At 47.3% G+C, this 23935-nt stretch overlaps 1 protein-coding gene and 1 long non-coding RNA gene across 2 annotated transcripts in view; one reads left to right on the forward strand and one right to left on the reverse strand.

The window, feature by feature from the left end:
• Nucleotides 1–23520, forward strand: part of MPP1 (MAGUK p55 scaffold protein 1) — a 41225-nt gene extending 17705 nt beyond the window's left edge. The window contains exons 2-12 of the mRNA XM_077307535.1: nucleotides 89–232; nucleotides 1658–1736; nucleotides 3797–3882; nucleotides 4798–4866; nucleotides 11757–11953; nucleotides 13516–13622; nucleotides 14765–14845; nucleotides 16642–16722; nucleotides 17936–18138; nucleotides 19497–19571; nucleotides 22113–23520. Coding sequence (XP_077163650.1) covers nucleotides 89–232; nucleotides 1658–1736; nucleotides 3797–3882; nucleotides 4798–4866; nucleotides 11757–11953; nucleotides 13516–13622; nucleotides 14765–14845; nucleotides 16642–16722; nucleotides 17936–18138; nucleotides 19497–19571; nucleotides 22113–22289 — 1299 coding nt within the window. The 3' untranslated portion in view covers nucleotides 22290–23520. The remainder of the gene's footprint in view (nucleotides 1–88; nucleotides 233–1657; nucleotides 1737–3796; nucleotides 3883–4797; nucleotides 4867–11756; nucleotides 11954–13515; nucleotides 13623–14764; nucleotides 14846–16641; nucleotides 16723–17935; nucleotides 18139–19496; nucleotides 19572–22112) is intronic.
• Nucleotides 223–14493, reverse strand: LOC143822417 (uncharacterized). The gene is made up of 3 exons (XR_013226149.1): nucleotides 14375–14493; nucleotides 5961–6110; nucleotides 223–494 (listed from the first exon to the last, which is right to left on the reverse strand). It is a non-coding gene; the product is annotated as an uncharacterized LOC143822417 (long non-coding RNA).
• Nucleotides 23521–23935: the final 415 nt, after the last annotated feature.

The following is a 23935-nucleotide window of genomic DNA, read 5'->3' on the forward strand; positions in this document are numbered from 1 at the left end:
GTGACGAACTTTTGGGGAAGAGAAATGGAGACCGTGATTAAGCAAGACCTTTTGAGTGCTGTTCCTAAACCTGGGTTTTGCTTTCCAGGCAAACCCATCCCCGTTGAATGCTATCAGTGAAGATATTTACACCAACGGCTCCGCCGTGCTGGGCAGCCCAGCCCATGCGAACGGCCGGGAAGTGCGGAAAATGAGGTTCATCCAGTTTGAGAAGGTTGCCGAAGAGCCCATGGTGAGCTGGGTCGGGGAGGGAACAACTTCATGCTTGTGGCTTCAGGTGCTGATGGCTGTTTCACTGCAGTAGCTTGGCTCAGGCCGGGCATGATCCTTAGCTTTGTAGAGGAGCTGTGCTTACTCTTGTGGCCATGGAAGGAGCTTCACGCGGCCAAGCAAGGATGTAGAGCAGGGTTTCCCAACCACAGTCCCGTGGCACTTTGGGTTTTTCAAAATGGCTGCTGGGGACAGCCCTCCCACCCTGTGCCTGCCGTTTCCGGCTTTGAGCAAAGAGGAAATAAAAAGATTTCAATATTATTATTATTATTATTATTATTATTATTATTATTATTATTATTATTATTATTAGATTTCTAGCCCGCCACTCCCATAAGGCTAGTGGTGGGGTACGACACATAAAATCCACGATAAAACCCCCTAATACAGGGGTAGTCAACCTGCGGTCCTCCAGATGTTCATGGACTACAATTCCCATGAGCCCCTGCCAGCGTTCGCTGGCAGGGGCTCATGGGAATTGTAGTCCATGAACATCTGGAGGACCACAGGTTGACTACCCCTGCCCTAATACATTAAAAGATCAAAGCCTAAAAAATCCAACCCAAACCCAAGTGGCGGCAGAATTTACCCAACCTTACTCAACCCGCTCATATCCCAGAGGGCAAGGAGTCGATGGTCACTTCACTGCCAAGAATAGCCCTGGGGGGTCCACCTCTTCCCTTGGAGCACAGGCCTCAGCCGTAGACCTGGCGGAAGAGCTCCGTTTTACAGGCCCTGCAGAAAGCTGGTAAATCCTGCAGGGCTTGCAGCTCACCAAGGAGATCATTCCACTAGGTGGGGGCCAGGACCGAAAAGGCCCTGGCCCTGGTCGAGGCCAGATGAACTTCCTGGGGGCCGGGTATGACCAACAAGTTTGTGCCCGCAGAGCGTAAAACCCTGCCGGGGGCATAGGGTGTGCGAGGCAGTCCCTCAAATATTCTACACTTTTGGGGGACAGGTTGATCTGCCCCTTCCCAAATTGGTCTCGGGTGTTTAAACCTTGGCCAGCCATAGCTCCTGTTACTTCCTGTGGCAAGGAGGCATGTCCAGCTGACGTTTCTTCCTGGTACCTTCGAAGCCTGGAAAAAAGGATTGAAAAAGACTGACCTAGGGGAAGGAGCGTTACTTGGCGGCTGCTCTTCCTGGCCCAAAGCCCAAAGCAACCAAGGCAGGGTTGAGCCATTCAGAGGAGAACTGCTTGTTGTTTTCTTCTTTATTTTTCCATGTGTCTCCCACCCTTCCCTGGAGGCTCGGGGGGGGGGGCGGTTATTGTGGGGCTGCTGAGATCAACCACATCCAGGCAGGCCAGGGAAGAGGTCTTCAAAGAAGCCCTGGGTCACCCTGCTGTGCTTATCTAGGCTGTCTCAGGCTCTCCTGTCTGTTCCAGGGCATCACGCTGAAGCTGAATGAGAAGCAGAGCTGCATGGTGGCCAGAATCCTTCATGGAGGCATGATTCACAGGCAAGGTAAAGAGGCCTGGAAAATATCTTCCCGAATTATAGGGAGCCAGCATCACTTTCTTAGACGCCAGCTCTGCCACAGAGCAGAATTTGTCTGCCTGAACTCCTGGCTTGCTAGAATCATCTTTTAGGCACAGAATTCCTTCTTTCATTACAGACTCTATGGAGACTTTAGCTCCCACGGCACTCTGCACTAAAGAGTCTTCAGTTCCCTTCCCTGATAGATGCAACGGAAGCTGCACATGGCTCTTATTTTTGTCTTCAGAAGCGGGAGCATTTTGGTGCTAGGAGCAGAGCAGGGAAGCTCGTGCTGCTGCAGTTCAGCCTAGGACAGGATGTGTCAGAAATCAAGGAGTGGGCATCTTAAGACCAGCTCCATTTATTACCGTTTATAAGCCATCCTTCCTACCTAAGAGAATTAGATTGTCCTGCCTCAGGCAGAGAACAGCGGTTGGCTTTGTAGCAACAAACTGCTGCAAGCTGGCAAAGGCTTTTGGCTTTTGGCAAAAGCAGAGGGAGCCACGAGGCTAAGAAGGGGGCCTGCAGGTGGTGAGGCTACGAAGTGGTTTTAATTAAATCGAGCCTTAGGAAAAGTCATGCTGTTCTCGAGAGGGGCATAGTTCCTAGTTTGCTCCAGTGGCTTTTCAAACCTTGTTGTTCAGAATGTTTGAAGAACTGCTGACATTTAAACTCTATTTATGGTTCAATTTATAGGCTGCCCCTCCCCAATGACAGGCTCTGGGTGGTTTACAACATTTATGTACATTTATAATTATAAAAAAACATCATAAAATATAATACATTCCATAGCTGCCACAGTTCAGCTGGCGAATGCAGTGATTTTGACGGTAAAATGTCCCCTATATAGGGCAGGTCTCATGGAGGGAGGGGAACATGGAGAGCAGGGAAGCCCAACATTATTTTCTTTCTAAGATAGCTTGGCCTGAACCATAGCCCTGTGGAAGAGTGCCATTTTACAGGCCCTGCAGAATTTTGGCACCTCCATCATGGCTGGCAGCTCGTTCCACCAAGCTGGTTGAGGCCAGCCAGATCTCTCTGGGGCCAGGGATGGCAACAAGTGGGCATTTGTTGACTCTAGTGTTATTTGGGGAACATTTTGGGAAAAACAGTCCCTCAGAGACGCGGGTAGGCTTGCGGGCTTCGGCGGCCATTCGAGCCCAAGACAGCTAGCTGGCTGCCTCAGGCTTGAACGGCCACCGGAGTGGCTGAAGTGCACAAGTCTAGATGTGGACCAGCCCCGCATAAGGCCTGAAAGATTGTTCAGTACCTTGAACCTGATCCAGAACTCTGCTGGCAGCCAGTGCAGCTGTGGAAGGGCAGGTTGAATGTGGGCCCTCATTCAACCTGAGCAGCCACATTTTGCACCAGCTGCCAGGGACAAGGGCAGGTCCGCACAGAGCGAATTACAGTAATCCAGCTCTGCATAGATCACAGTGGCTAGGTCTTCTAGGGCCAGATAGGGTGCTAGTAGCTTTGCCTGGCAGAGATTTGTAAAGCACTTGGCTAGTTAGATCTGTGACCTGAGCATCCATCGAAAGGGAGGCATCAAGGATCACCCTAAATTCCTGACAGAGTGCAAAGTTGTCAGTTGTGTTTCATAAAGATGGAGAAGACATGCTTCCTCCTGTGATCTTTTACTCCCCAGCCACAGGACCTCCATCTTTGCAGGGTTTTCAGACGGCTCTGCTGGAGCCGTCCTGTCACGGCCTCGTGACACCTGGATCATGATTCTGGGGCCGTATCTGATCAGCAGCTCATTGCTGCTAGCAACATGTCTTTTTGACCATGCTTTGAAAGGTGGCAGGAAGGTCCACAAGCTGGAACAATTTCTGCTTTCTGATTCTTTCCATAGAGAAAGTTCATTCTGAGTGGTGGTGGGGGAGGGGCTTAGAGGTTTTTGCTTATGAACCCTCTTATCTGGGAAACAATATTAATGAGTGGCTGATGCACAGAGAGTTGCTGGGTGACCAGCGTTGTCTGTTCTGTAGGCAGACCCTTCCTCTTTGGATTTGCATTTCATGAGATCCTCCTTCCTACCCTATCAGGTTCCCTTCATGTGGGGGATGAAATCCTAGAGATCAATGGGAAAAGTGTCACCAACCACTCTGTAGATCAACTGCAGAAGATCCTGGTAGGTACCTGGGGCAACTGGAAGAGGGATACAAGGTTCTGCCTTTGCACAGCATCTAGCTGGGGGTTTGTTTATGTGGCTAAACGTCAGGCAGGCTGTGGCTCAGTAATGGAGCTCCTGCTTTGCAGGCAGATCCCAAATTCAACCCCCTGCATCTCCAGCTCGAAGATTTGAAGATTTGAAGTAGCAGGTGCTGGGGAAAGAACTTTCTTTGCCTGGGACTCTGGGAGCACAACAGAAAAACAAGGAACCTTTCCAAGGCAATATACTCGTGAGAATGTATATATTGAATTCCAATACAATTTCTTTTACAATTTCTTTGATGTACAAGAAGAAACAACCATAACAGCTTCTAGATAATTTCCGTTTTCAAAGACTAACATTCCCCGGTACCTTTGAGCCAATGGCCCATTGATACTGAAATAATTATATAAGGAAAGGCGGTAGGATTTTTCCACAACAATCTGACATTGGAGGATTAGAGGACTCAACCACTGAAGAAGTTACTGAAAACGGAAGTTATCTAGAAGCCGTTATGTTTCTTCTTGTACATCAAAGAAACTGTAAAAGAAATTGTATTGGAATTCAGTATACACAAGGTTCCTTGTTTTTCTGTTGTGGATCTATTGTGAACCTTCCTTTTTTGTGTTATAATTTTATTGAGACTCTGGGAGAGATGCCGCCAGTTGAGTGAGATGAACCAGTGGTTGGTAGAAGGCAGTATCCTATACTGACATGTTGTTTAAACTGGAGATGGGAGAGAGGGAAAGAACTGCGGGAAGGCCCTGTGGTTTCAGAAGTGGCCCCAGGGCCCTAGCTGCTGAGAAGAGTTTGGGGCTTTGGGCTGTGTCTGCGATTGGTCAAGGGGCCAGCTGCTCCAGAGGCTCATTTTTCTCCCTTTTGTTTATTTGCTAGAAAGAAACCAAGGGAACGGTCTCGCTAAAGGTCATTCCCAACCAGCAGAGCCGTGTTCCTGCCCTCCAGGTAGGTGGAGCGTCCATCTTTAGTGCCCTTGCGTGACTCTAAATTCTGCACCAAGAAAAAACATCATCCTGTAAGCCAGGGGTGGGCAAACTGCGGCCCTCCAGATGACCATGGACTACAATTCCCATGAGCCCTTGCCTGGCAGGGGCTCCTGGGAATTGTAGTCCATGGACATCTGGAGGGCCACAGTTTGCTCACCCCTGTTGTAGGCTTTAGACCAGGGGTAGTCAAACTGCGGCCCTCCAGATGTCCATGGACTACAATTCCCATGAGCCCTTGCCTGGCAGGGGCTCCTGGGAATTGTAGTCCATGGACATCTGGAGGGCCACAGTTTGCTCACCCCTGTTGTAGGCTTTAGACCAGGGGTAGTCAAACTGCGGCCCTCCAGATGACCATGGACTACAATTCCCATGAGCCCTTGCCTGGCAGGGGCTCCTGGGAATTGTAGTCCATGGACATCTGGAGGGCCACAGTTTGCTCACCCCTGTTGTAGGCTTTAGACCAGGGGTAGTCAAACTGCGGCCCTCCAGATGTCCATGGACTACAATTCCCAGGAGCCCCTGCCAGCATTCACTGGCAGGGGTTCCTAGGAATTGTAATCCATGGACATCTGGAGGGCCGCAGTTTGACTACCCCTGCTTTAGACCTTCTGCCAATGGTTGCGCAAGAGTCATAGGGCGCAGTCAAGTTGCAACTGAACCACAGTGACCTCAGGACCCTGAGTTTCCCAAGGCCAGAGATGAACAGGGGTGCTTTGCCATTGCTTTCCTCTGCATGTCAGACCACGTCTGCCCCCCTGTCTTCCTCAGTGGTCTCCCATCCAAGTGCTAAGCATTCCAGCTTTGCTCAGCTTCTTGTAGAAATATATAGGTAATACATTTATTTGGAAATTTTTAAACAGAGGCTGGATAGCCCTCTGACGGAGAGGCTGATTCTGTGAAGGCTCAATGGGCTGGCAGGTTACAGTGGATGAGCGATAGGGATGTGAGTGTCCTGCATAGTGCAGGGGGTTGGACTAGATGACCCAGGAGGTCCCTTCCAACTCTATGATTCTAAATAAATAAATAAATTTAGAAAAGGACACATTTGCTGACCTCAGGTTCTCACAGCAAGGCATGCTAAATGCGACATCACTTCTTGGTGGTATAAACCAAGATCTGGTCTACACAGGCAAGCAGGAAGAAGGGGTAGAGTTGCCTGAACCAGGGCAGAAGGAGGCTTCTTAATGTTCTTAGGAAAACTCCCTGCAAGTTAAAAACAAACAAACAATGAAACCAAACTTCCACCCATTGTGTAAAGGTTCCTGCCCTATCTTTTCTTTCATTATTGCATTATTTATTTATGGTCACTGACCATCATTCTTTTGTTCAAATATACCATACCTCTCATGTACGCGTGTTTAATCCATTCTCCTTCCTCATTCTGCTTCATGTGTGGACCTGGGCCCAAGAACCATTTGGGACTGCCTGCCCAGATACCTTTGAATGCTCATACTGTGAGAAAGTGACTGTTCTTCTTTGACATTTGGTCTTTGGAGATACACTGCCTCTGAACATGGAGGTTCTATTCAGCTGTTGTTGGCCGTGCATTTAGGGTTTTTTTTTTTTTTTGGAGTATACTGTTTAAAGCCATACCTGTGAGTAATTGCCACTCGGTCTTGAGGTGACCAAACTAACCAACCTGTCCTGGCTTCTCTGAAGACATTTGCATCCTAATGTGTGTGAATGACTGTGCTGGGGTGGAATTGCCCAGCAATCGTGTGGCATGATGGGAGCTTCTCTCATGCAATTTCCTGTCATTAATGGAAGCACCACATGACCAGGGAAACAGCCAGGTCTGAAAGAGGAGCATGGTTTTAAGTCCTACTCTGAGGTTGTGCTACATTTTGTAGGGCTATGACGACATCTGAAGTTGTTGGCCTGCAGCTTCTTTCTTTTATCTTTCTCTCTCTCTCCCTAATCATGAAAAATGAAAAGCATGCCTACTGGATGGGGGATACGCTTCTAGGTAACACTGTGTGTGAACGAGACCTTGGGGTACTTGTGGATTGTAAACTAAACATGAGCAGGCAGTGTGATGCAGCGGTAAAAAAGGCAAATGCCATTTTGGGCTGTATCAACAGGGGCATCACATCAAAATCACAAGATGTCATAGTCCCATTGTATACGGCACTGGTCAGACCACACCTGGAGTACTGTGTGCAGTTCTGGAGGCCTCACTTCAAGGAGGACGTAGATAAAATTGAAAGGGTACAGAGGAGAGCGACGAGGATGATTTGGGGCCAAGGGACCTTGTCCTATGAAGATAGGTTGAGGGACTTGGGAATGTTCAGCCTGGAGAAAAGGAGGTTGAAAGGGGACATGATAGTCCTCTTTAAGTATTGAAAGGTTGTCACTTGGAGGAGGGCAGGATGCTGTTCCCATCGGCTGCAGAGGAAAGGACATGCAGTAATGGGTTTAAATTACAAGTACAACGATTTAGGCTAGATATCAGGAAAAACAATTTCACAGTCAGAGTAGTTCAGCAGTGGAATGGGCTGCCTAAGGAGGTGGTGAGCTCCCCCTCACTGGCAGTCTTCAAGCAAAGGTTAGATACACACTTTTCTTAGATGCTTTAGGATGCTTTGGGCTGATCCTGTGTTGAGCAGGGGGTTGGACTAGATGGCCTGCGTGGCCCCTTCCAACTCTATGGTTCTATGATTCTATGATCAATTTCATTTTGAATTAACAGAATACAAAGATGTTGAAAGGATGTATTTTGTCCACCATTTCCCAGCCTTGATAATTTGCTGTGAACGGACAATTGGTCCCGATGGGAAGGCCTAGACTAGAAGCCTTCTTACGAATGCATGTCATGTTAGTGGATAAGATACTTTTAAGATGGAGGATTGTTTTTAAAAGGCCTTGTTTTTAGGCAACCCAGCACCTGTCTTATTCGGCTGTTCATTTTTCACTAGTGGTACCAGAGCAAGAAATATTGATTGGGGTAGAGTGGCTCTCTATGGATGATCAATAAAGGAGCCTTAAACAAGGAAGTGGAAGGGAGACAAAATTTGCACAAAATTGCATCTGCCAGCTGACATTTGTAGGTGCCAATTTATACATAATTGCTATAATTTGAGTAGCAATGCAGCCCACCATCCTGCCAGCTCTGAGGCAGAGGCAGAGTTCAACTTCTTGAATGACAGCCTGCCACTCAGATGTTTGCCAAAAAGCTCCTTCAGCTTAAAAAAAAACCATCTCCCAAACCTTCAGCCAGTTTTACTGAGGAAAGGGATATTGTCTTCCCCAAAAGAAGACATCCAGCTATCTGGACCCAGGGCCACTTCAAAACATTCTGCTCTAACAGAACCCAAATTTCTAAGCCAAGAGCAATCTGGATTTTGTAGCCTGTGAAAGCTGGGACAATCTGCATGATTTTGCTCATTTTCAGTGGCAGCCCCTAGCACGTTTGTCAATGTGACATTTTCACAGTGTGGGCGTTTGCTGGCACGTAGACCGAAAAGGTTGCCCATCTCTGCCCTGCCTTTTTACCCACATTGCAAAAGAAATTTCCCACACACATCCCAAGCCTACACGTCTCTCACGCTGTTTCTGGCAAGGCTCACAAAACAGCGCTTCTTTCCCTAGCATGGAGGTATAGGGATGAGGAATAACAAACCGTCCCTTTCCTAATAGCGGTGGGGTAGGAGAAGATTGCATGCCCAAGAGCTGTGCCAGGTGGACAAATTGAGCAAGCTAGATCTGTAGGCGAGGGAGAAGGGCGTGGTGGGGGTGGAATGGAAAGAGGTCAAGGTAAGACTTGATGAGTAGGGGGAAGGATGACAGTAGCATGGGAAGAGCTGAGGGAGGAGCTTTCTGCATGTTTCCCAGACGGTGAAGTGAGGATCATTATGGCAAGGGAATTCTGTGCCACAAAGGTGATCTCATGGCACGGTCAGAAGGCACTTGGCTTGGTAGCCTTGCTGAAAGCTAGCAAGCTTGGGTCTGATTATTGCTTTGGGGGGCAACGACAGTAGAAGCAAGGAGGGATGTAAGCTAAATAATTGCAAGGCCCTGATCCTTGGGTGCAGCAAAAGGAGCCACAAGTGAAGGCACTATGGGCTGGAGTTAGAGATGCCAGCCTCCAGGTGGGGCCTAGGGATCCCCCAGAATTATAGCTCATCTCCAGATTACAGAGACCAGTTCCCCTAGAGAAAATGGATGCTTTGGAGGGGGGACTCTGTGGCATTGTCCCCCACTGAGGTCCCTCCCCAGACTCTATCCCCATATCTCTAGTAGTTTCCCACCCTGGCAGCCCTGCCCACCCATTCTCTGACAACCTTGCCTATGAGCTTTGACCAGAGGTGGCCTTGCTCTCTTGGGCCATGTGGGAATTTGATCTGTGCCCCAGTCGATAACGACTGAAAGGTGGTCACTTTGCTTACTTCTCATTTAAGGGACATTTTCAGCATCTTTACAACAGCCCTGAAATGCAGGCCGATACCATTACCCCCATATCAACGGGGGGGGGGGTGAGATGAAAAGGCAGAGGTGATAATGTGAATTGTAGCTAGATTACATCAACCACTGCGGAAGAGAACAATCCTCAGGCTAGGATCTGCAGTGGGAGCCGTGCAAAGGCAGACTCCATACTGAACTCCACGTAGTTTACCCAGCTGGAGTTGTTGTGCAACTGTAATCCAATATCTCCTGGACAGAGTGTGCAACTCGATTCCAGGGCATCTCCCAAGATCCCAGGATAAGAGCTCCAGAGCCAAATCCTGTTTACAGGCGTCTGGTGCCAGGAGGACGGGTTTTCACTCTGTGGCTCTGCAATTAATGGGCCGCCAAGGGGCAGCCTCTCCGCGGTGACAAATGGCTTTTCTGCGGCATGACCAGCTTTGACAGCACAGGGAGGCCGGAGACTCAAAACATGGATTAGTGGTCATTTCTAGGCCTTTCCAATGGCAACCCTAGCTGCACTTTTTCACACAGCAGATGTGTGTGTGCGTGCCACAAGGTAAGAACCCAGTCTCAATGAGAAAGCTGGATAACCACTGTAGTATATAGTTGAATAAAGACAAGATTTATCTTGGAAGAAAGAACAAAATGAGCATATTAGCAAGAAGGATGTGCTTCAACTAACATCCTGTCTTGGTAAGCTAGCATTTTTAGGAGTAGTATTCAAAAAGGTGACTCGATGCTCACACATTGATGCATTCAGGCCCATCAGTTGCATGGAAAATTCCCCATATCGTGTTCAGTCAAGCACGCATCAGATCTTGGCACAGATGATAATTTTTTGAAATATTAGGGTCAGGTGCAGATATCATGCTGCAGGGCTCCTGACTGTGGGTCATATGTTTGCTCTCCCCCCTGTCCAGAGAAAATTCCTGCACTTTCTTTTCCGGTGTGAATGTTGTTTCTATGTGAGATGTGGACCATGAATAGACATCAAAATGGTTTGAAGTCTGGCATGGATGGTGTTTGCCATGGTTTATGCTGGTGCATGTTTAATGTGAAGCCAAGAAGGGCAAGTTATGAAGCTGGGCAGAGCAGAGGAATGTTTTTCCTGCCCTTCTAAGGTTGCATACACACCCCTCTCCCTTTTACATTTATAAATGCCCCTGTGAGATAGGTGAATAAGAGAGTGTCTTTCCCAAAATCACTCAGTGGCTGAGTCGGGCTTTGAATCCAGCTCTTCCTAGTCTAAAACTCCACCACACAGATGGTTACTTGTACAGGTGAAGCAGAGTTCCTATACCTGTCAAATTGTACCTAAGTCTGTTCCAGTTTTCAATGTTTGTCCTAGTAGTCACAGAATTTATTCTTTCACACATTTTTTTAATGTAAGGAGAATGGCTTTCAGAATCCTATGATAAGGTTACCATTTGCTTTAGAATCCCTGTATTATGTTGGCCTGTAAGATCCACATTCACTTTGCTGGCTGGAGGTGAGGTTCCTTCTCATTCACAGGATCTTGCGTGCAAGATCCACACAGGTTTATCGCATCAGGAAAATGCAGAATAAATAAGTTGGCCTGGGCCTAGTCTGCACACAATAGATAATGCACTTTCAATGTGCTTTAGAAGCAGATTTTCCTGTTCTGCACTGGAAAATCCAGCTGCCAAAGCACATTGAAAGTGCATTATCCTTTGTGTGCAGACTAGGCCCTGATTTCAAATCAGGAGTGTGCATTTAAAAAAATATGTCATTCTATTTCAGAAAGGGCACAATTATAGTTGCCGTGAAATATCAAAAGGATCAAAAGTGTGCCTCAAGCAAAATTTTCTGGTTCAGAAACATTTGGTACTTCTGGACCTTGCCACTATGTGGAACCTGGGTCTGCTTCTGTTGTTTTCAATGGGCAGTAGATCTTCTGTCCATTATCCATTCGAAGTAGCCAAAGGGACCACCTCAACTCTCAAGATTTCAGGTGATAACATTTGAGGAAAAGAAACTGAATCCCATAATTTTGGGAAGCAAAACAGGGAACTCTGCACTATTTTGGATTGAAAAATATCCAAATGCACACCCATTCTTCAACTCCTTGAAGTTCACTATGTACCCTTAGAAACGTCACTGCTGATCAGCCTTACAGGGTTGCTGTGACCTTAAGCCACTCTTCTGCTGTTGGTCCTTATTTGACATTAGCACTTTACTTCCCCTCCTTCCTGCTGGAGAGAAGGCAATGAGTTCCTTGGTTGGTTTTAAGGTTGAAATGTTTAAAATTTTGTTTTATCGTCTTGATGTGTTGTGAGCCACCCTGAGCCCCCGGGAAGGGCGGCATAAAAATCCGAACGAAACAAATAAATTAATACTGATTTAATCTCTTGCCTGATTGACACCTGCTTTTCTCCTGCAAATCAAAGCTCATTTTCCAGTGAGCCTCTGACCCTTCTCTTCCAGATGTTCATGAGAGCCCAGTTTGACTATGACCCCAAAAAGGACAACCTGATCCCTTGCAAGGAAGCTGGCCTGAAGTTCCAAACGGGAGACGTCATTGAGATCATCAACAAAGATGACAGCAATTGGTGGCAGGGCCGGGTGATGGGCTCCTCCAATGGGTCGGCTGGACTTATCCCTTCTTTGGAGCTGCAAGAATGGTATGTACTATTGGATGATGATAATGCTAATAATGATGATTCGTTGCATTGCAAAATTCATTTACATAGAAGCTGGAAGGTGATTTGTTTCCAAGAGCCTTGTCCAAACTCTAGAGCAGGGGTAGTCAAACTGCGGCCCTCCAGATGTCCATGGACTACAATTCCCATGAGCCCCTGCCAGCGAACGCTGGCAGGGGCTCATGGGAATTGTAGTCCATGGACATCTGGAGGGCCGCAGTTTGACTACCCCTGCTCTAGACATCCCATGAAGGTTGTCATCAGCAGTGGTCTGTTTCCCATTCAGCAGGAATGCCTTCTGAAACCTTGGTTCACTGGAATCAGACTCTTCCCCCCAAAACAAACAAACAACAAACAAAAAACAAAACCCAAGATAATATTTCAAATCTTAGTGACAGATAGATAGATAAATGTATTACGGTACTAGACCAGTAGTCAAATTACAAAACACATAAAAACAACTGGCATTAACAAGATAAAAGAATCATTGATAACTGTAAAATGTTATAAAATTTAAAAACATTCCAGCTATAAGAATCATTCCGGTTTTAAAACTCACAAGCATTATCTCAAGCGATTGAGCTATCTCTACCTAAGTTGCTCCGAATCCAACCAGCTCTTCCTTGTTTTGATAGCTCTCCAAGCAAATCTGACCACAACAGAAGTTATTTCTGTGCTTTTGTCTGACCACATGTCTGTGATTGCCTCTGAGTTGGGCTTATTCTGTAGGGAAGGTATAAGTTAAATCTTAGTGTTGTCTCAATCCAAAACACCTCCTGCAAAGCACTCAGTACAAAAGTCTTCACTCTTGTTTCTTTGTCAAGCTTGTGCCTGGGCCATACCATTTCTTACTGAAGGAGGAGGATGGAATAATTCTCCAAAACAGGTACCTCCACTCAGAAATTGGCATGTTGTAGAGAAAGGGTTTCTACCAAGTCTCCCAACATGCTAGTCTAGAGCTCTCTGTGCTACATCCGCTATTTCCCATCAACTTAATTTGATGCCTCCATAGTTCTAGTATTGTACAAGTCAGAGAGCCCATTGGATTACCAGCCAAGAGATCTCCCGTTCAAAGTAGACAGCACTGACTGAGATGGATCAGGGGACTGGCTTGATGTGCACATTGTTTTAAAGGTAAAGGTATCCCCTGTGCAAGCACCGAGTCATGTCTGACCCTTGGGGTGACGCCCTCTAGCGTTTTCATGGCAGACTCAATACGGGGTGGTTTGCCAGTGCCTTCCCCAGTCATTACCATTTACCCCCCAGCAAGCTGGGTACACATTTTACCGACCTCGGAAGGATGGAAGGCTGAGTCAACCTTGAGCCGGCTGCTGGGATTGAACTCCCAGCCTCATGGGCAGACAGCTTCAGACAGCATTTCTGCCGCCTTACCCCTCTGCGCCACAAGAGGCTCTTACACACATTGTCGTACGCTCATATGAATATACAGTTAGCACTGGGGGTGGGAGGACAAATCGCTTTAGGGAAGATCGGGCTTTATCAGACACTTCCTTCTCTCACTATCTGCTTAATGTCCCCCTCAGGCGTGTTGCGAGTGCGACTCAGGGCAATGCTGGTCAAGCCCAGAACTGCAGCCCTTTCGGCAAGAAGAAGAAATGCAAGGACAAGTATCTGGCCAAACACAGTTCAAGTGAGCACCTCTTCCTCCCTCCCCCTTCACTATCGCCCCACACCCCGTCTTCCCATCATGGCCAGACTGAATTATGGGTGAAGAAAAAGGTGGCCCTGCAACTCCACTGAACCCTCTGTGTGTCTGTGTGTGTGTGTGTGTGTGTGTGCACATGATTTGCAGCATGATGCTGTCAGCATTTTAAGGATGGGTCTAGGCCAAGTATGCTGTACCAATTTCTGACAAGTTCCATATCTGCATCCTCTACTGCAGTGTTCTCAACCTGGGGGTCCAACGACCCTTTCACAGGGGTTGCGGCAGGGCAAGCAGCTTGGCTGGGGGGAGGCGCCAACCACACAACGGCCTTGCGGGGTAGATCGAGATAATGTTTGCCTGTCTGGTGCAGCGGAAAAGATTAAGAGCAGCATGGTGGGACAAGAGGCAGAACTGAATTGAGAAACCCCCGGAAAGAAACCGATTTATATACACTCATGAGCAATGGATCTTCACGCCATTGGTCAGTTTTGGTTTAATTTCTGTGAAAGAACACTTGCATGATTTTATGGTTGGGGGTCACCACAACATGAGGAACTGGATTAAAGGGTTGCGGCATTAGGAGGGTTGAGGATCACTGCTCTACTGCTTTTTCCTGCAGATTTGCAACTGGGGGGGGGGGTGGATGGTTTTGGATCCGGGTACTACCAGCTATCAGTTGCTGGTTTGTTTGTTTTTTAATGATCACCTGAGCATGCAGACAGCAATATGGTACTTACATGAAACTGCAGCCTTCAAGGGGTTCCACCAGGCAGAGGAACCAGGTTGCCAGCTCAGTGAGAACTTTGCTGTGGTCTCTAAGAGTCTCTTAAGCTCCATGGGGATGACAGTGTGCATAGATTCAGGCAGGTAGCCATGTTGCAGGTAGCACAATAAAATCAGAGTCCAGTCAGGCACCTTTAAGACCAACAAAGATTAATTCAAGGCGTGAGCTTTAAAGTGCAAGCACTCTTCTTCAGACTGAGGAAGAGTGCTTGCACTCGAAAGCTCATGCCTTGAATAAATCTTTGTTGGTCTTAAAGAGGCTATTGGACTCTGAATCTGCACCTCTGGAGATGTTGATGTCTTTTGATGCTTGGTTCAATTTTTGCTCTTTTTTTTTTTTTAAGTTTTTGACCAGCTGGACGTTGTTTCATATGAGGAGGTGGTGAGGCTACCGGCCTTCAAGCGGAAGACACTGGTGCTAATAGGTAACTAGCTCATCCTTCTTTGGATCTAATCTACCTGGGTTCACACCACAAGGGCCCACTCGTCTACGTTCAGGGCTGCCCAGCTGCAACCCCCAGGAGCATTTGAAGAGTGAGGACTGGCATGCCAGTGACACACCGACTGGGTATCATCATCCAAAGGTCCAGTGTGTGATCAGAGAGACTTGTTCATTGTGATGCCGAGTGTCTGGGGAAGGAGATTGGAGCAGCAAGGGGAGCATGGCTGTAACCAGAGCTGTGAATGGCCCTATTCATAAAAACAAAAATGGGATTTTACATATAGTAACTGCTGTTTTTCTGGGGCAAAAGAAAATAGTGTTATCCTGAGGAAGGAGGAGCTTGGCAGAATGATGGAATGGCCCATGATGCAGTTGTAGGGTAGGGAGAGAAAGTGGTAGAGCTTCTGCTTGGCATGCAGAAGATTGCAGGTTCGATCCCTGGCATCTCCATCTAAAAGATCAAGTACTAGATAATGAGAAGAAAAGAGCAAGACTCCAGGAATATCTTAAAGACTAACAACATTTGTGGCGGATGAGGAGCTTCCAGGAGTTACTGCTCACTTCTTAGAATCATAGAGATTGAAGGTATCTCCAGGGTCATCTAGTCCAACCCCCTGCAGAATGCAGGTAATTCACAACTACCTGCCCACCTACAGTGACCCCAACTCTATATGATTCACCCCCTAAAAACAAACAAACCCAGACTCCCTGGTCAGTATGGTCTGGAGGAAATTCGAATATGGTATGGATCTTAATCCAAAATTTTCCCTTCTTTTTAACATCTCCACCACATATGATAAAAAGATCCAATACCTTCTTTGCATCTCTTGCACTTAAGATGCTTTAGACATTCTGCTAACAACCTTAGGCGTAATTTACCATCTATAAAACATACCAATTTTCTCTCAACATCTGATATGTTGTCATTTTTACTAATTTACCCCACATCCATTCCCATCCATCTAATGAAAAGACTAACAAAATTGGTGGCAGGGGAGGAAATTTTGGTGAGCGCTGCTCACTTCTTCCGAGAGGAAGTACTCCTCAACCCTTGCTCACTTCTACTCCTACAGACTAACACAGTGACCCATATTATTTTTTATTTTATTTATTTATTTTTAGATTTCTATACCACCGCTCCTCAATAGGTCTCCATCATAAAATTCTAAAAGCGGTAAAACCCCAATATAGCCAGTTACACAATAAAACAATACCACAATACAATGGCAGCAGTGGACACATCCTTTATAAATCTGTTCTGATCCCACCTTGTTCAGCGTGGGGCCCTGATCTTCCTCTAGTGAGAGCAGGAGCCGATCTGATGGAATTGGAATCCAGTTGGAAAAACCCAGGACTCTGCCCTGGTCTCAACCATATGCCTGGCGGACAAACTCCGTCTTGCAGGCCCTGCGGAAAGCTTAGAACAGGGGTAGTCAAACGGCGGCCCTCCAGATGTCCATGGACTACAATTCCCAGGAGCCCCTGCCAGCGAATGCTGGCAGGGGGCTCCTGGGAATTGTAGTCCATGGACATCTGGAGGGCCGCAGTTTGACTACCTCTGGCTTAGAATATAAGAATATTAGAATACAAGAAAAACCTCTGGGCCCCTGGAGAGCCACTGCCAGCCAAGACTGACCTAGAGAGACTGGGGCTGGCAGCTTCTTGAAATGAAGGCAGGCAAACATGGATGCCCTTGGCCCATAATTGGAGGCGCTTCTGATAAAGGGATTGGTGCTGAGGCTGATTTCTTCCCACTTCCCTCTTTCCTCTTTGAACCAGGAGCCAGCGGGGTCGGTCGAAGCCACATTAAGAACACCTTGCTCAGCCAGAACCCTGATAAGTTTGGATACCCTCTGCCATGTAAGTGTGCCCCAAACCTTGTTTTCCGGCATTTCTTCTGGGGCTTCTGAACCTCTTGCAGAAGGCTCATGACTTTAGGCCTGGTGTATGCAGTGGTCAGGTTCTCCATCCAACTCCTCTTAAGGGCTGTATTGGAATGACTGTGTAAACTGGAATGAATGGATTTGGATGGGTCCCCTGAATGGGCAAAGGAATGGCAGAGGAAGGGAATCTGAAAATCTAGTAAGTTTCTGTCCTGTTCAGGGGGGCACATATGTTAGCCTCATGACCACCCTGGCGAGAGCCATCTTAGTTAAGTGCGGCGGCCTCTAATCTGGAGAACCGGGTTTGATTCTCCACTCCTCCTCCATTGACAGCCATCTGGGTGACCTTGGGCCAGTCTCAGTTCTCTGAAAGCATTCTCAATCTCAGGCTGTCTATTTTGGGAGAGGAAAGGACGGGTGTTTGTAAGCCGTTTGGGGACTCCTTCAAGTAGTGAAAAGCGGGGAATTAAAAAAGCATCCCTTTCTTCTATTAGGTAGGTCAAGCTGCAGAAGAGGCTAGCAGGTGTGCAGGTCATCCAGTGAGCTGCACCGCAGAAAGGGACTGTAGTCCAAGGCCCATTCCGCACACATAGGATAATGCACTTTCAGTGTGCTCTGGCAGCTGGATTTTCCTGTGCAGAACAGGGAAATCTACTTCTAAAGTGCATTGAAAGTGCATTATCTGGTGTGTGCAGAATGGGCCCAGGTTTCTAACCACTACACTAACTTCTCTCTCTGTCATTTTGTGGATTTGCTTCTTTCTCTCCGCTTTACATACTGCTTGTGTAATAGTAGATAAAGAAGATACTACACAGGAAATCTCTAGTGTTCCTGTACCCCAGGGAAAAGAAAGGCTGTAATTCTAATCCAACAAGGAGTTAATTCTCATTGAATTTAGACAGGGACTTCCTGGGATTGAGTTAGCTGCCCTGTTACCTCTGTCCATAGAACTTTTAATTGCTTAGGGAGAAACAGAGACGCCTGTGAACACCCCACCAGGGCCAAGAGGCAGATACCGAGCCCTCTTTTCTTTGCAGAGACGATACCCTGAAGTTATATTTTTTTAACGTTTGTTTGCTGCGAGCCAGCCAGGGAAGGGTGGGGTACAAATAGAAAAATATCATTACTCTATTCAGTAATTCAGACCCCCATAGCAGCCCAGTCATCACCTCTGCTCTTTCCTTCTGTAGACACCACCCGGCCCCAGAGAAAGAATGAGGTGGACGGGAAAGACTACCACTTTGTTTCCACGGAGGAGATGACCAGAGACATCTCAGCCAACGAGTTCCTGGAGTTCGGGAGTTACCAGGGCAATATGTTTGGCACCAAGTTTGAATCTGTGCACAAGATCCACGAACAAGACAAAATTGCCATTCTGGACATTGAGCCCCAGGTAGGCACTGGGTTTTTTTTTTTTTTTTTTTTTTGCCAGAAATAAAATGCAGTTTGTTAAGGACGAGGAGACCTGACCTGGACAGCTCAATCTCAGATCTGGAGAGCTAAGCATCTTTGGCCCCAGCTAGGGCTTGGATGGGAGCTGCCCAAGGAAAGCGAGGGTCACGACAGAGGCAAGCAATGGCAAACTGACTCCGAACATCCCTTGCCTTGACCTGTCTCTGCTTTGTGAACTGTGGAGCAGGGAACGGCTTGAAAGTTGGCACATTTGCCTTAGACCTGTTTTACCTGGGCTTCAAATCCAGCACTGGTAGCTCTAGGGCAGGGGTAGTCAACCTGTGGTCCTCCAGATGTCCATGGACTACAATTCCCATGAGCCCTTGCCAGCTGGCAGGGGCTCATGGGGATTGTAGTCCATGGACATCTGGAGGACCACAGGTTGACTACCCCTGCTCTAGGGGACATGTTGCTTTTATTAGACAATTGTGATAGGAAAGAGTGGAATGCTTAGCAGCCAGACGAATGCTTGAAATGATGCTGGAAATTGTAACGTGATCAAAATGCACAGAAGTAAGAGAGCATCTATTTTCTAAATTTGTCAAACATTTATTGGATGATGTTGACCGTATATGGGAGCCAGTCTGGTGTAGTGGTTAGGAGTGTGGACTTCGAATCTGGTGAGCCGGGTTTGATTCCCTGCTCCCCCTCCACATGCAGCCAGCTGGGTGACCTTGGGCTCGCCACAGCACTGATAAAGCTGTTCTGACGGAGCAGTGATATCAGCGCTCTCTTAGCCTCACCCGCCCCACAGGGTGTCTGTTGTGGGGAGAGGAAAGGGAAGGCGACTGTAAGCCGCTTTGAGCCTCTTTGGGTAGAGAAAAGCGGCATATAAGAACCAACTCTTCTTCTTCTTCTTCTTCATATCAACCACCATGGCCAATGATGGGCCTGGAGGGGGTGGGAAGGGGAGGGGCCCTGTGTGTGTGTGTGTACACAGCTCTGCTTCCCAGTCATACGCTGCATGATTGCACCCCTTCTGGGGTTTCTCAATGGTGAAAAAGTTGAGAAAGGCAGACTTAATCAATCTGTCCTTCGGACAGCCTCTGTAATCAGGCTCCCTCTTCCGTTTGAGAAGCCACTTTATTCTTTTCATAGGAAGCTCCAGAGTAACCCAGCTGTCGCCCCCCCAGAATACTAAGAATTGTATCTTCATTTTAACATAATTTGGTGAGAGGGAAGAAGAGTTGAAATGATCTTGTCCTACAAGTTAGCCAAGTCAGAGGCACATCGTGAGCAGGCCTGTCATGAGATCCAGAGGCCGACTGTTGACTCCCTTGTTCTCCTTTTTCCTCCAAGACTCTGAAAATCATCCGTACGGCCGAGTTCTCGCCCTTCATTGTGTTCATTGCTCCCACGGACAAAGCTGACCAGGTAGGGGATGCTTCATGAGTGGTGTAGCATTGTTTGAGTCAGGCTTTCTCAACCAGGGGTTTCTGAAACCCTGGGATTTCTTGACAGTCCTGGAAGGGTTTACTGAATGGGTGGCAGTTCATTAAATTTTTATATATATATAAATTTATTCAATATTTATCAGGTGACATGACCATCTATGGCAGGGGTAGTCAAACTGCGTCCCTCCAGATGCCCATGGACTACAATTCCCATGAGCCCCTGCCAGCATCCGCTGGCAGGGGCTCATGAGAATTGTAGTCCATGGACATCTGGAGGGACGCAGTTTGACTACCCCTGATCTATGGTTATGTTGACCTACGCTCCTCTCATACATGGCCAGTGATGGGCCTGGAGGAGGTGGGAAGGGGAGCGGTCCTGGGTGGGCATGTACATAGCTATACTTCCCAAGCATATTCCGCATGATTGAGCCACTTCTGGTGTTTCTCGAAGCCTGAAGAATGTTTTAGGGGCTTTTCAATGGGAAAAAAAGTTCAAAGGCTGCCTTGAATGATACTCTGCACCCATCCAGTTCAAAACATCTAGCCCAATGGTGATTATGTATCATCTTGACTGCTTAAGCTACTCCAATGCTTATGACCTCACTGTTGCCCTGTGTCAATGGTTCTCAACCTTCCTAATGCTGCGGCCCTTTAATACAGTTCCTCGTGTTGTGGTGACCCCCAACCATAAAATTATGTAAGGGTTCTTTCACAGAAATTAAACCAAAACTGACCAATGGGGTGAAGAACCATTGTTCATGATTGTATACACATTGGTTTTTTTTCTGGGGCTTCTCAATTCAGCTCTGCCTCTTGTCCCACCGTGCCGATCTCGCTCTTTTCCACTGCTCCAGACAGACGAACGCTCTGTCTAGATCTACCCCAGCCAAGCTACTCGCCCTGTTGTGACCTCTGTGTAAGGGTCGTTCGACCCCCAGGTTGAGAACCACTGCCCTGCGTGAACAGAATGTGTGCTCTCCAGTAACCTCTGTGGTTGATTTCCCCCTACCAACCTGTTGCTGTGGGAGATAAGTCATTTATAGAATGTCCTCTGTCATGCCCAACCTGAGAAAATGCAACACCTCTTAGCCAGTTTTCTAGCCCACCATTAATGGAAAATACTGTGCCCGATCCTGCCTTCCTTTTATGCAACTGAACATGGTGTGCATCATGTTTCTTACAGCAAGGGTAGTCAACCTGTGGTCCACCAGATGTCCATGGACTACAATTCCCATGAGCCCCTGCCAGCAAATGCTGGCAGGGGCTCATGGGAATTGTAGTCCATGGACATCTGGAGGACCACAGGTTGACTCCCCCTGTCTTACAGAATGTCCTTGCAGGCAATGAGTGAAATGTCCTCGTTACCATATCATAGGTTTGCAGACAATGCCCTGCTGAAGAGGCTTTTTCTTCAGCCATGACTTGGGGGAGGAACTGTATTGATGGAGGTTCCCAACTTCCCTGTGGGCGCAGCCTCCTGCTCCACCCCCAAATGCACTGAAATAGAGAGGTCACAGTCAACAAGAGGAAATCTCAGAGCCTAATAAAATACTCCACTGGTTCCCAACCTTAATCTGCATTCAGAGTCTTACAACATTCTTTGCCCCATGAAAATGAGTTCACCTCCCTCCTCATCTTCCCATTTACAGTATGGACGTTTGTTTTTTGTCCTGTTCTCAACCCATTTGGGCACCAGACCCTGTTTTATATAAAAACCTGAGGAGGAGAGGTTGAGCAGAACGTTCAGTACCTTCCTGCACGGGCACAGGAAAAATAATCCAATACCTGCTGATTGTTTAATTAACGTAAGAGAAGTCACAGAATTTGACGATGGACGAGATGGATTCCTGGGTTGGGAGATCTCCCTTCGATTCAGCAAGAAACCCAAAACAGCAGCAGTTTAATGAACCTTCTGTCAGGTTTACATTTAACCCCTGGAGACGGTGCAGACTTGATTCAATAATGCAAAAATCCAAAACTGATTAACTCCATCAAAGGCTACTGGCTCTTAGCTTGTAGACAGAATATGCTGGAGCCAGATTCAAATTATTGCTTTAATGATTTTTTAAAGGACAGCCGTATCCTGTTAGTCTTGAAAGCTCTAGCTACAGATCAAAATCTGTCCTGCTGCCACCTTCGGTCCCCCCTCCCCAATGGCCCTGTACCAACAGAGTATGCATGCAATTTGACGTTTACTTGGAAGTTCTTGTTTCCGTGCTCTTGGGCAGGGGTAGTCAACTTGTGGTCCTCCAGATGTCCATGGACTACAATTCCCATGAGCAAATGCTGGCAGGGGCTCATGGGAATTGTAGTCCATGGACATCTGGAGGACCACAGGGTGACTACCCCTGCTCTTGGGTGTTCAGAGTGCATTGTGGAGACTTGGCAGGACTGTGGAGCAGATACTTTAGCTACCTCCTGGAACCAGCTAGGAGCCACAGCAGAGCAGTTCACCTCATACTTGTAGCTGAGATCCTGTCTGTCCTCTTTCTGCGGCTAACTCACCGTCTCTCCTGTGCAGTCGGCAGCCTTGCAGCAGCTGCAGGAAGATTCGGAAGCTATCCGGAGCAGATACGCCCAGTACTTTGACCTGTTGCTGGTGAACAATGACGTGGACGAGAGCCTCCAGCGACTCCAAGCAGCCTTTGAGAATGCCTGCAGCTCTGCCCAGTGGGTTCCCGTCTCCTGGGTATACTGAGCTGTTTTGGTACTAAGCAGCTGTTCCCAGGAAGCCCCTCAAGCACAGCATGTCAAGAGACGCCACTACCCCCTCCTCCTCCGCCACCCCTTTGCCTTTTCCTCAGAGCACCTCCGTCTCTGCAACAGCCAAGGCAGGCGGTCCTGTTTTTTTCCAAAAGGCCTCTGCCAGCGCCTCCAGAAATCAAGTGGGCGTTTGTGGCCAGCATGCCATTATGTAAACCCACACATGTGCTGCTAACAGGCAGAGTACAGGAGAAGAGGAAACGAAGGGAGGCCAAGAAAAGGACATCTCTCGCCAGACAAGACCGCCAGTCTCATCGTAACACCCAGAGCGCAATTTGGTTTGGAAGCCATAAGCTGCAAAGGTTAAATGGGAGGGAAAGGCCTGCTTAAACTGGACATGTTGATTGAGAGGCTGTTGTTTTTTTCATCCCGCTAACAGACTAAGTCTAGTGAAGCCGTTCACATCACTGGTCAGGCATCTTTGCTAGAATACAGCCATATTCGTTTCTCCCGATGTAGCACCACCTGTTAAATATTGGAGGAATTTTACATTAACCGGACTGGGTGATGCAGGGAGACAGACAAGAAGAGAGCTGTCACTCTTCTATAGAGGTTGGCTGTTAAAGCAGGCTGCAAATGCAGGCTTGGGCTACAGGACAGAGGTGACCACATTTTAAGCCAGGCTGGGTAACACTAGTCATGTTGCTCTATGAGCCTTTCTGTTCTTGCATGCTCCAAGTGAACAGATGATCACAGCATGCCCTCCAAAGTACAAAAAAGTGGCATTCTAAAGTCCAAGATTTGTTAAAAGATATGCCTGGTGAAGAGTTTGCCCCATTGAAGCTTTCCGTTCAAAGTTAGCTTTCAACACAACAGCCTGAAACTTCTGTTTTTGTTGTAGTGGACTAAGCCAGCCCCCTACGAAGTGCAAGGGGGCACCCCCTTCATCTTTGCCTTTACCAAAATTATGAATGTAGAGTTCCTTCTCCCTCATCCACCAACCACAAGGCTGGAGGGTTTGCACTGTCAAATGGTCTATATTCGACTTAAAAGTGGTGACTCATTTTTCATCTTAGGAAACCATTTTGAAGTGTACTCTCTTACTACATTCTTCCGAAGGATGCCAAAGAGAGAGAGAGAAGCCAGAGATGTGCAATAGGGACGGACCCCTTTGGTCAAATCCATTACAGGGAAAAACCAAGCAGCAATAAAGCATCTCAAAAGTATCATGGGCTATTTTGTGTTGCTTTTGTGTTGTAATATCACTGGATTGACAGGAACTCTTTAATTCTTGGTGGTTGAGCCATGAGCAATTAGCTCTTATGAACCTTAAGGGTAGCATTCAGCTATGTGAGCTACCAAAATATATTCTGAAAGAATACCGTATCAGTATTTTCTGGATATTCATTCAGCTGAATCAATTTGGGAGTTTTTCCGATTATTTGAAAAGATCAAACCCTCCAAAATTCTGAAAACATTTGATTTTTTTTGGAGGAAGCGTTGAATAGCCAAATTAAAAGGTGCTTTGCAGTCCCTTTAAATACCTTCCAGGTGAACTCACCACTTGGAAAGGGACTGCAAGCCCTTTTGACTTTACATGCAGTGTGATCCCTTTAAACACATTTTATCCCCCTCCATTGA

Source organism: Paroedura picta, chromosome 13 (assembly GCF_049243985.1).
Source record: "Paroedura picta isolate Pp20150507F chromosome 13, Ppicta_v3.0, whole genome shotgun sequence".
Taxonomy (NCBI): Eukaryota; Metazoa; Chordata; class Lepidosauria; order Squamata; family Gekkonidae; genus Paroedura; species Paroedura picta.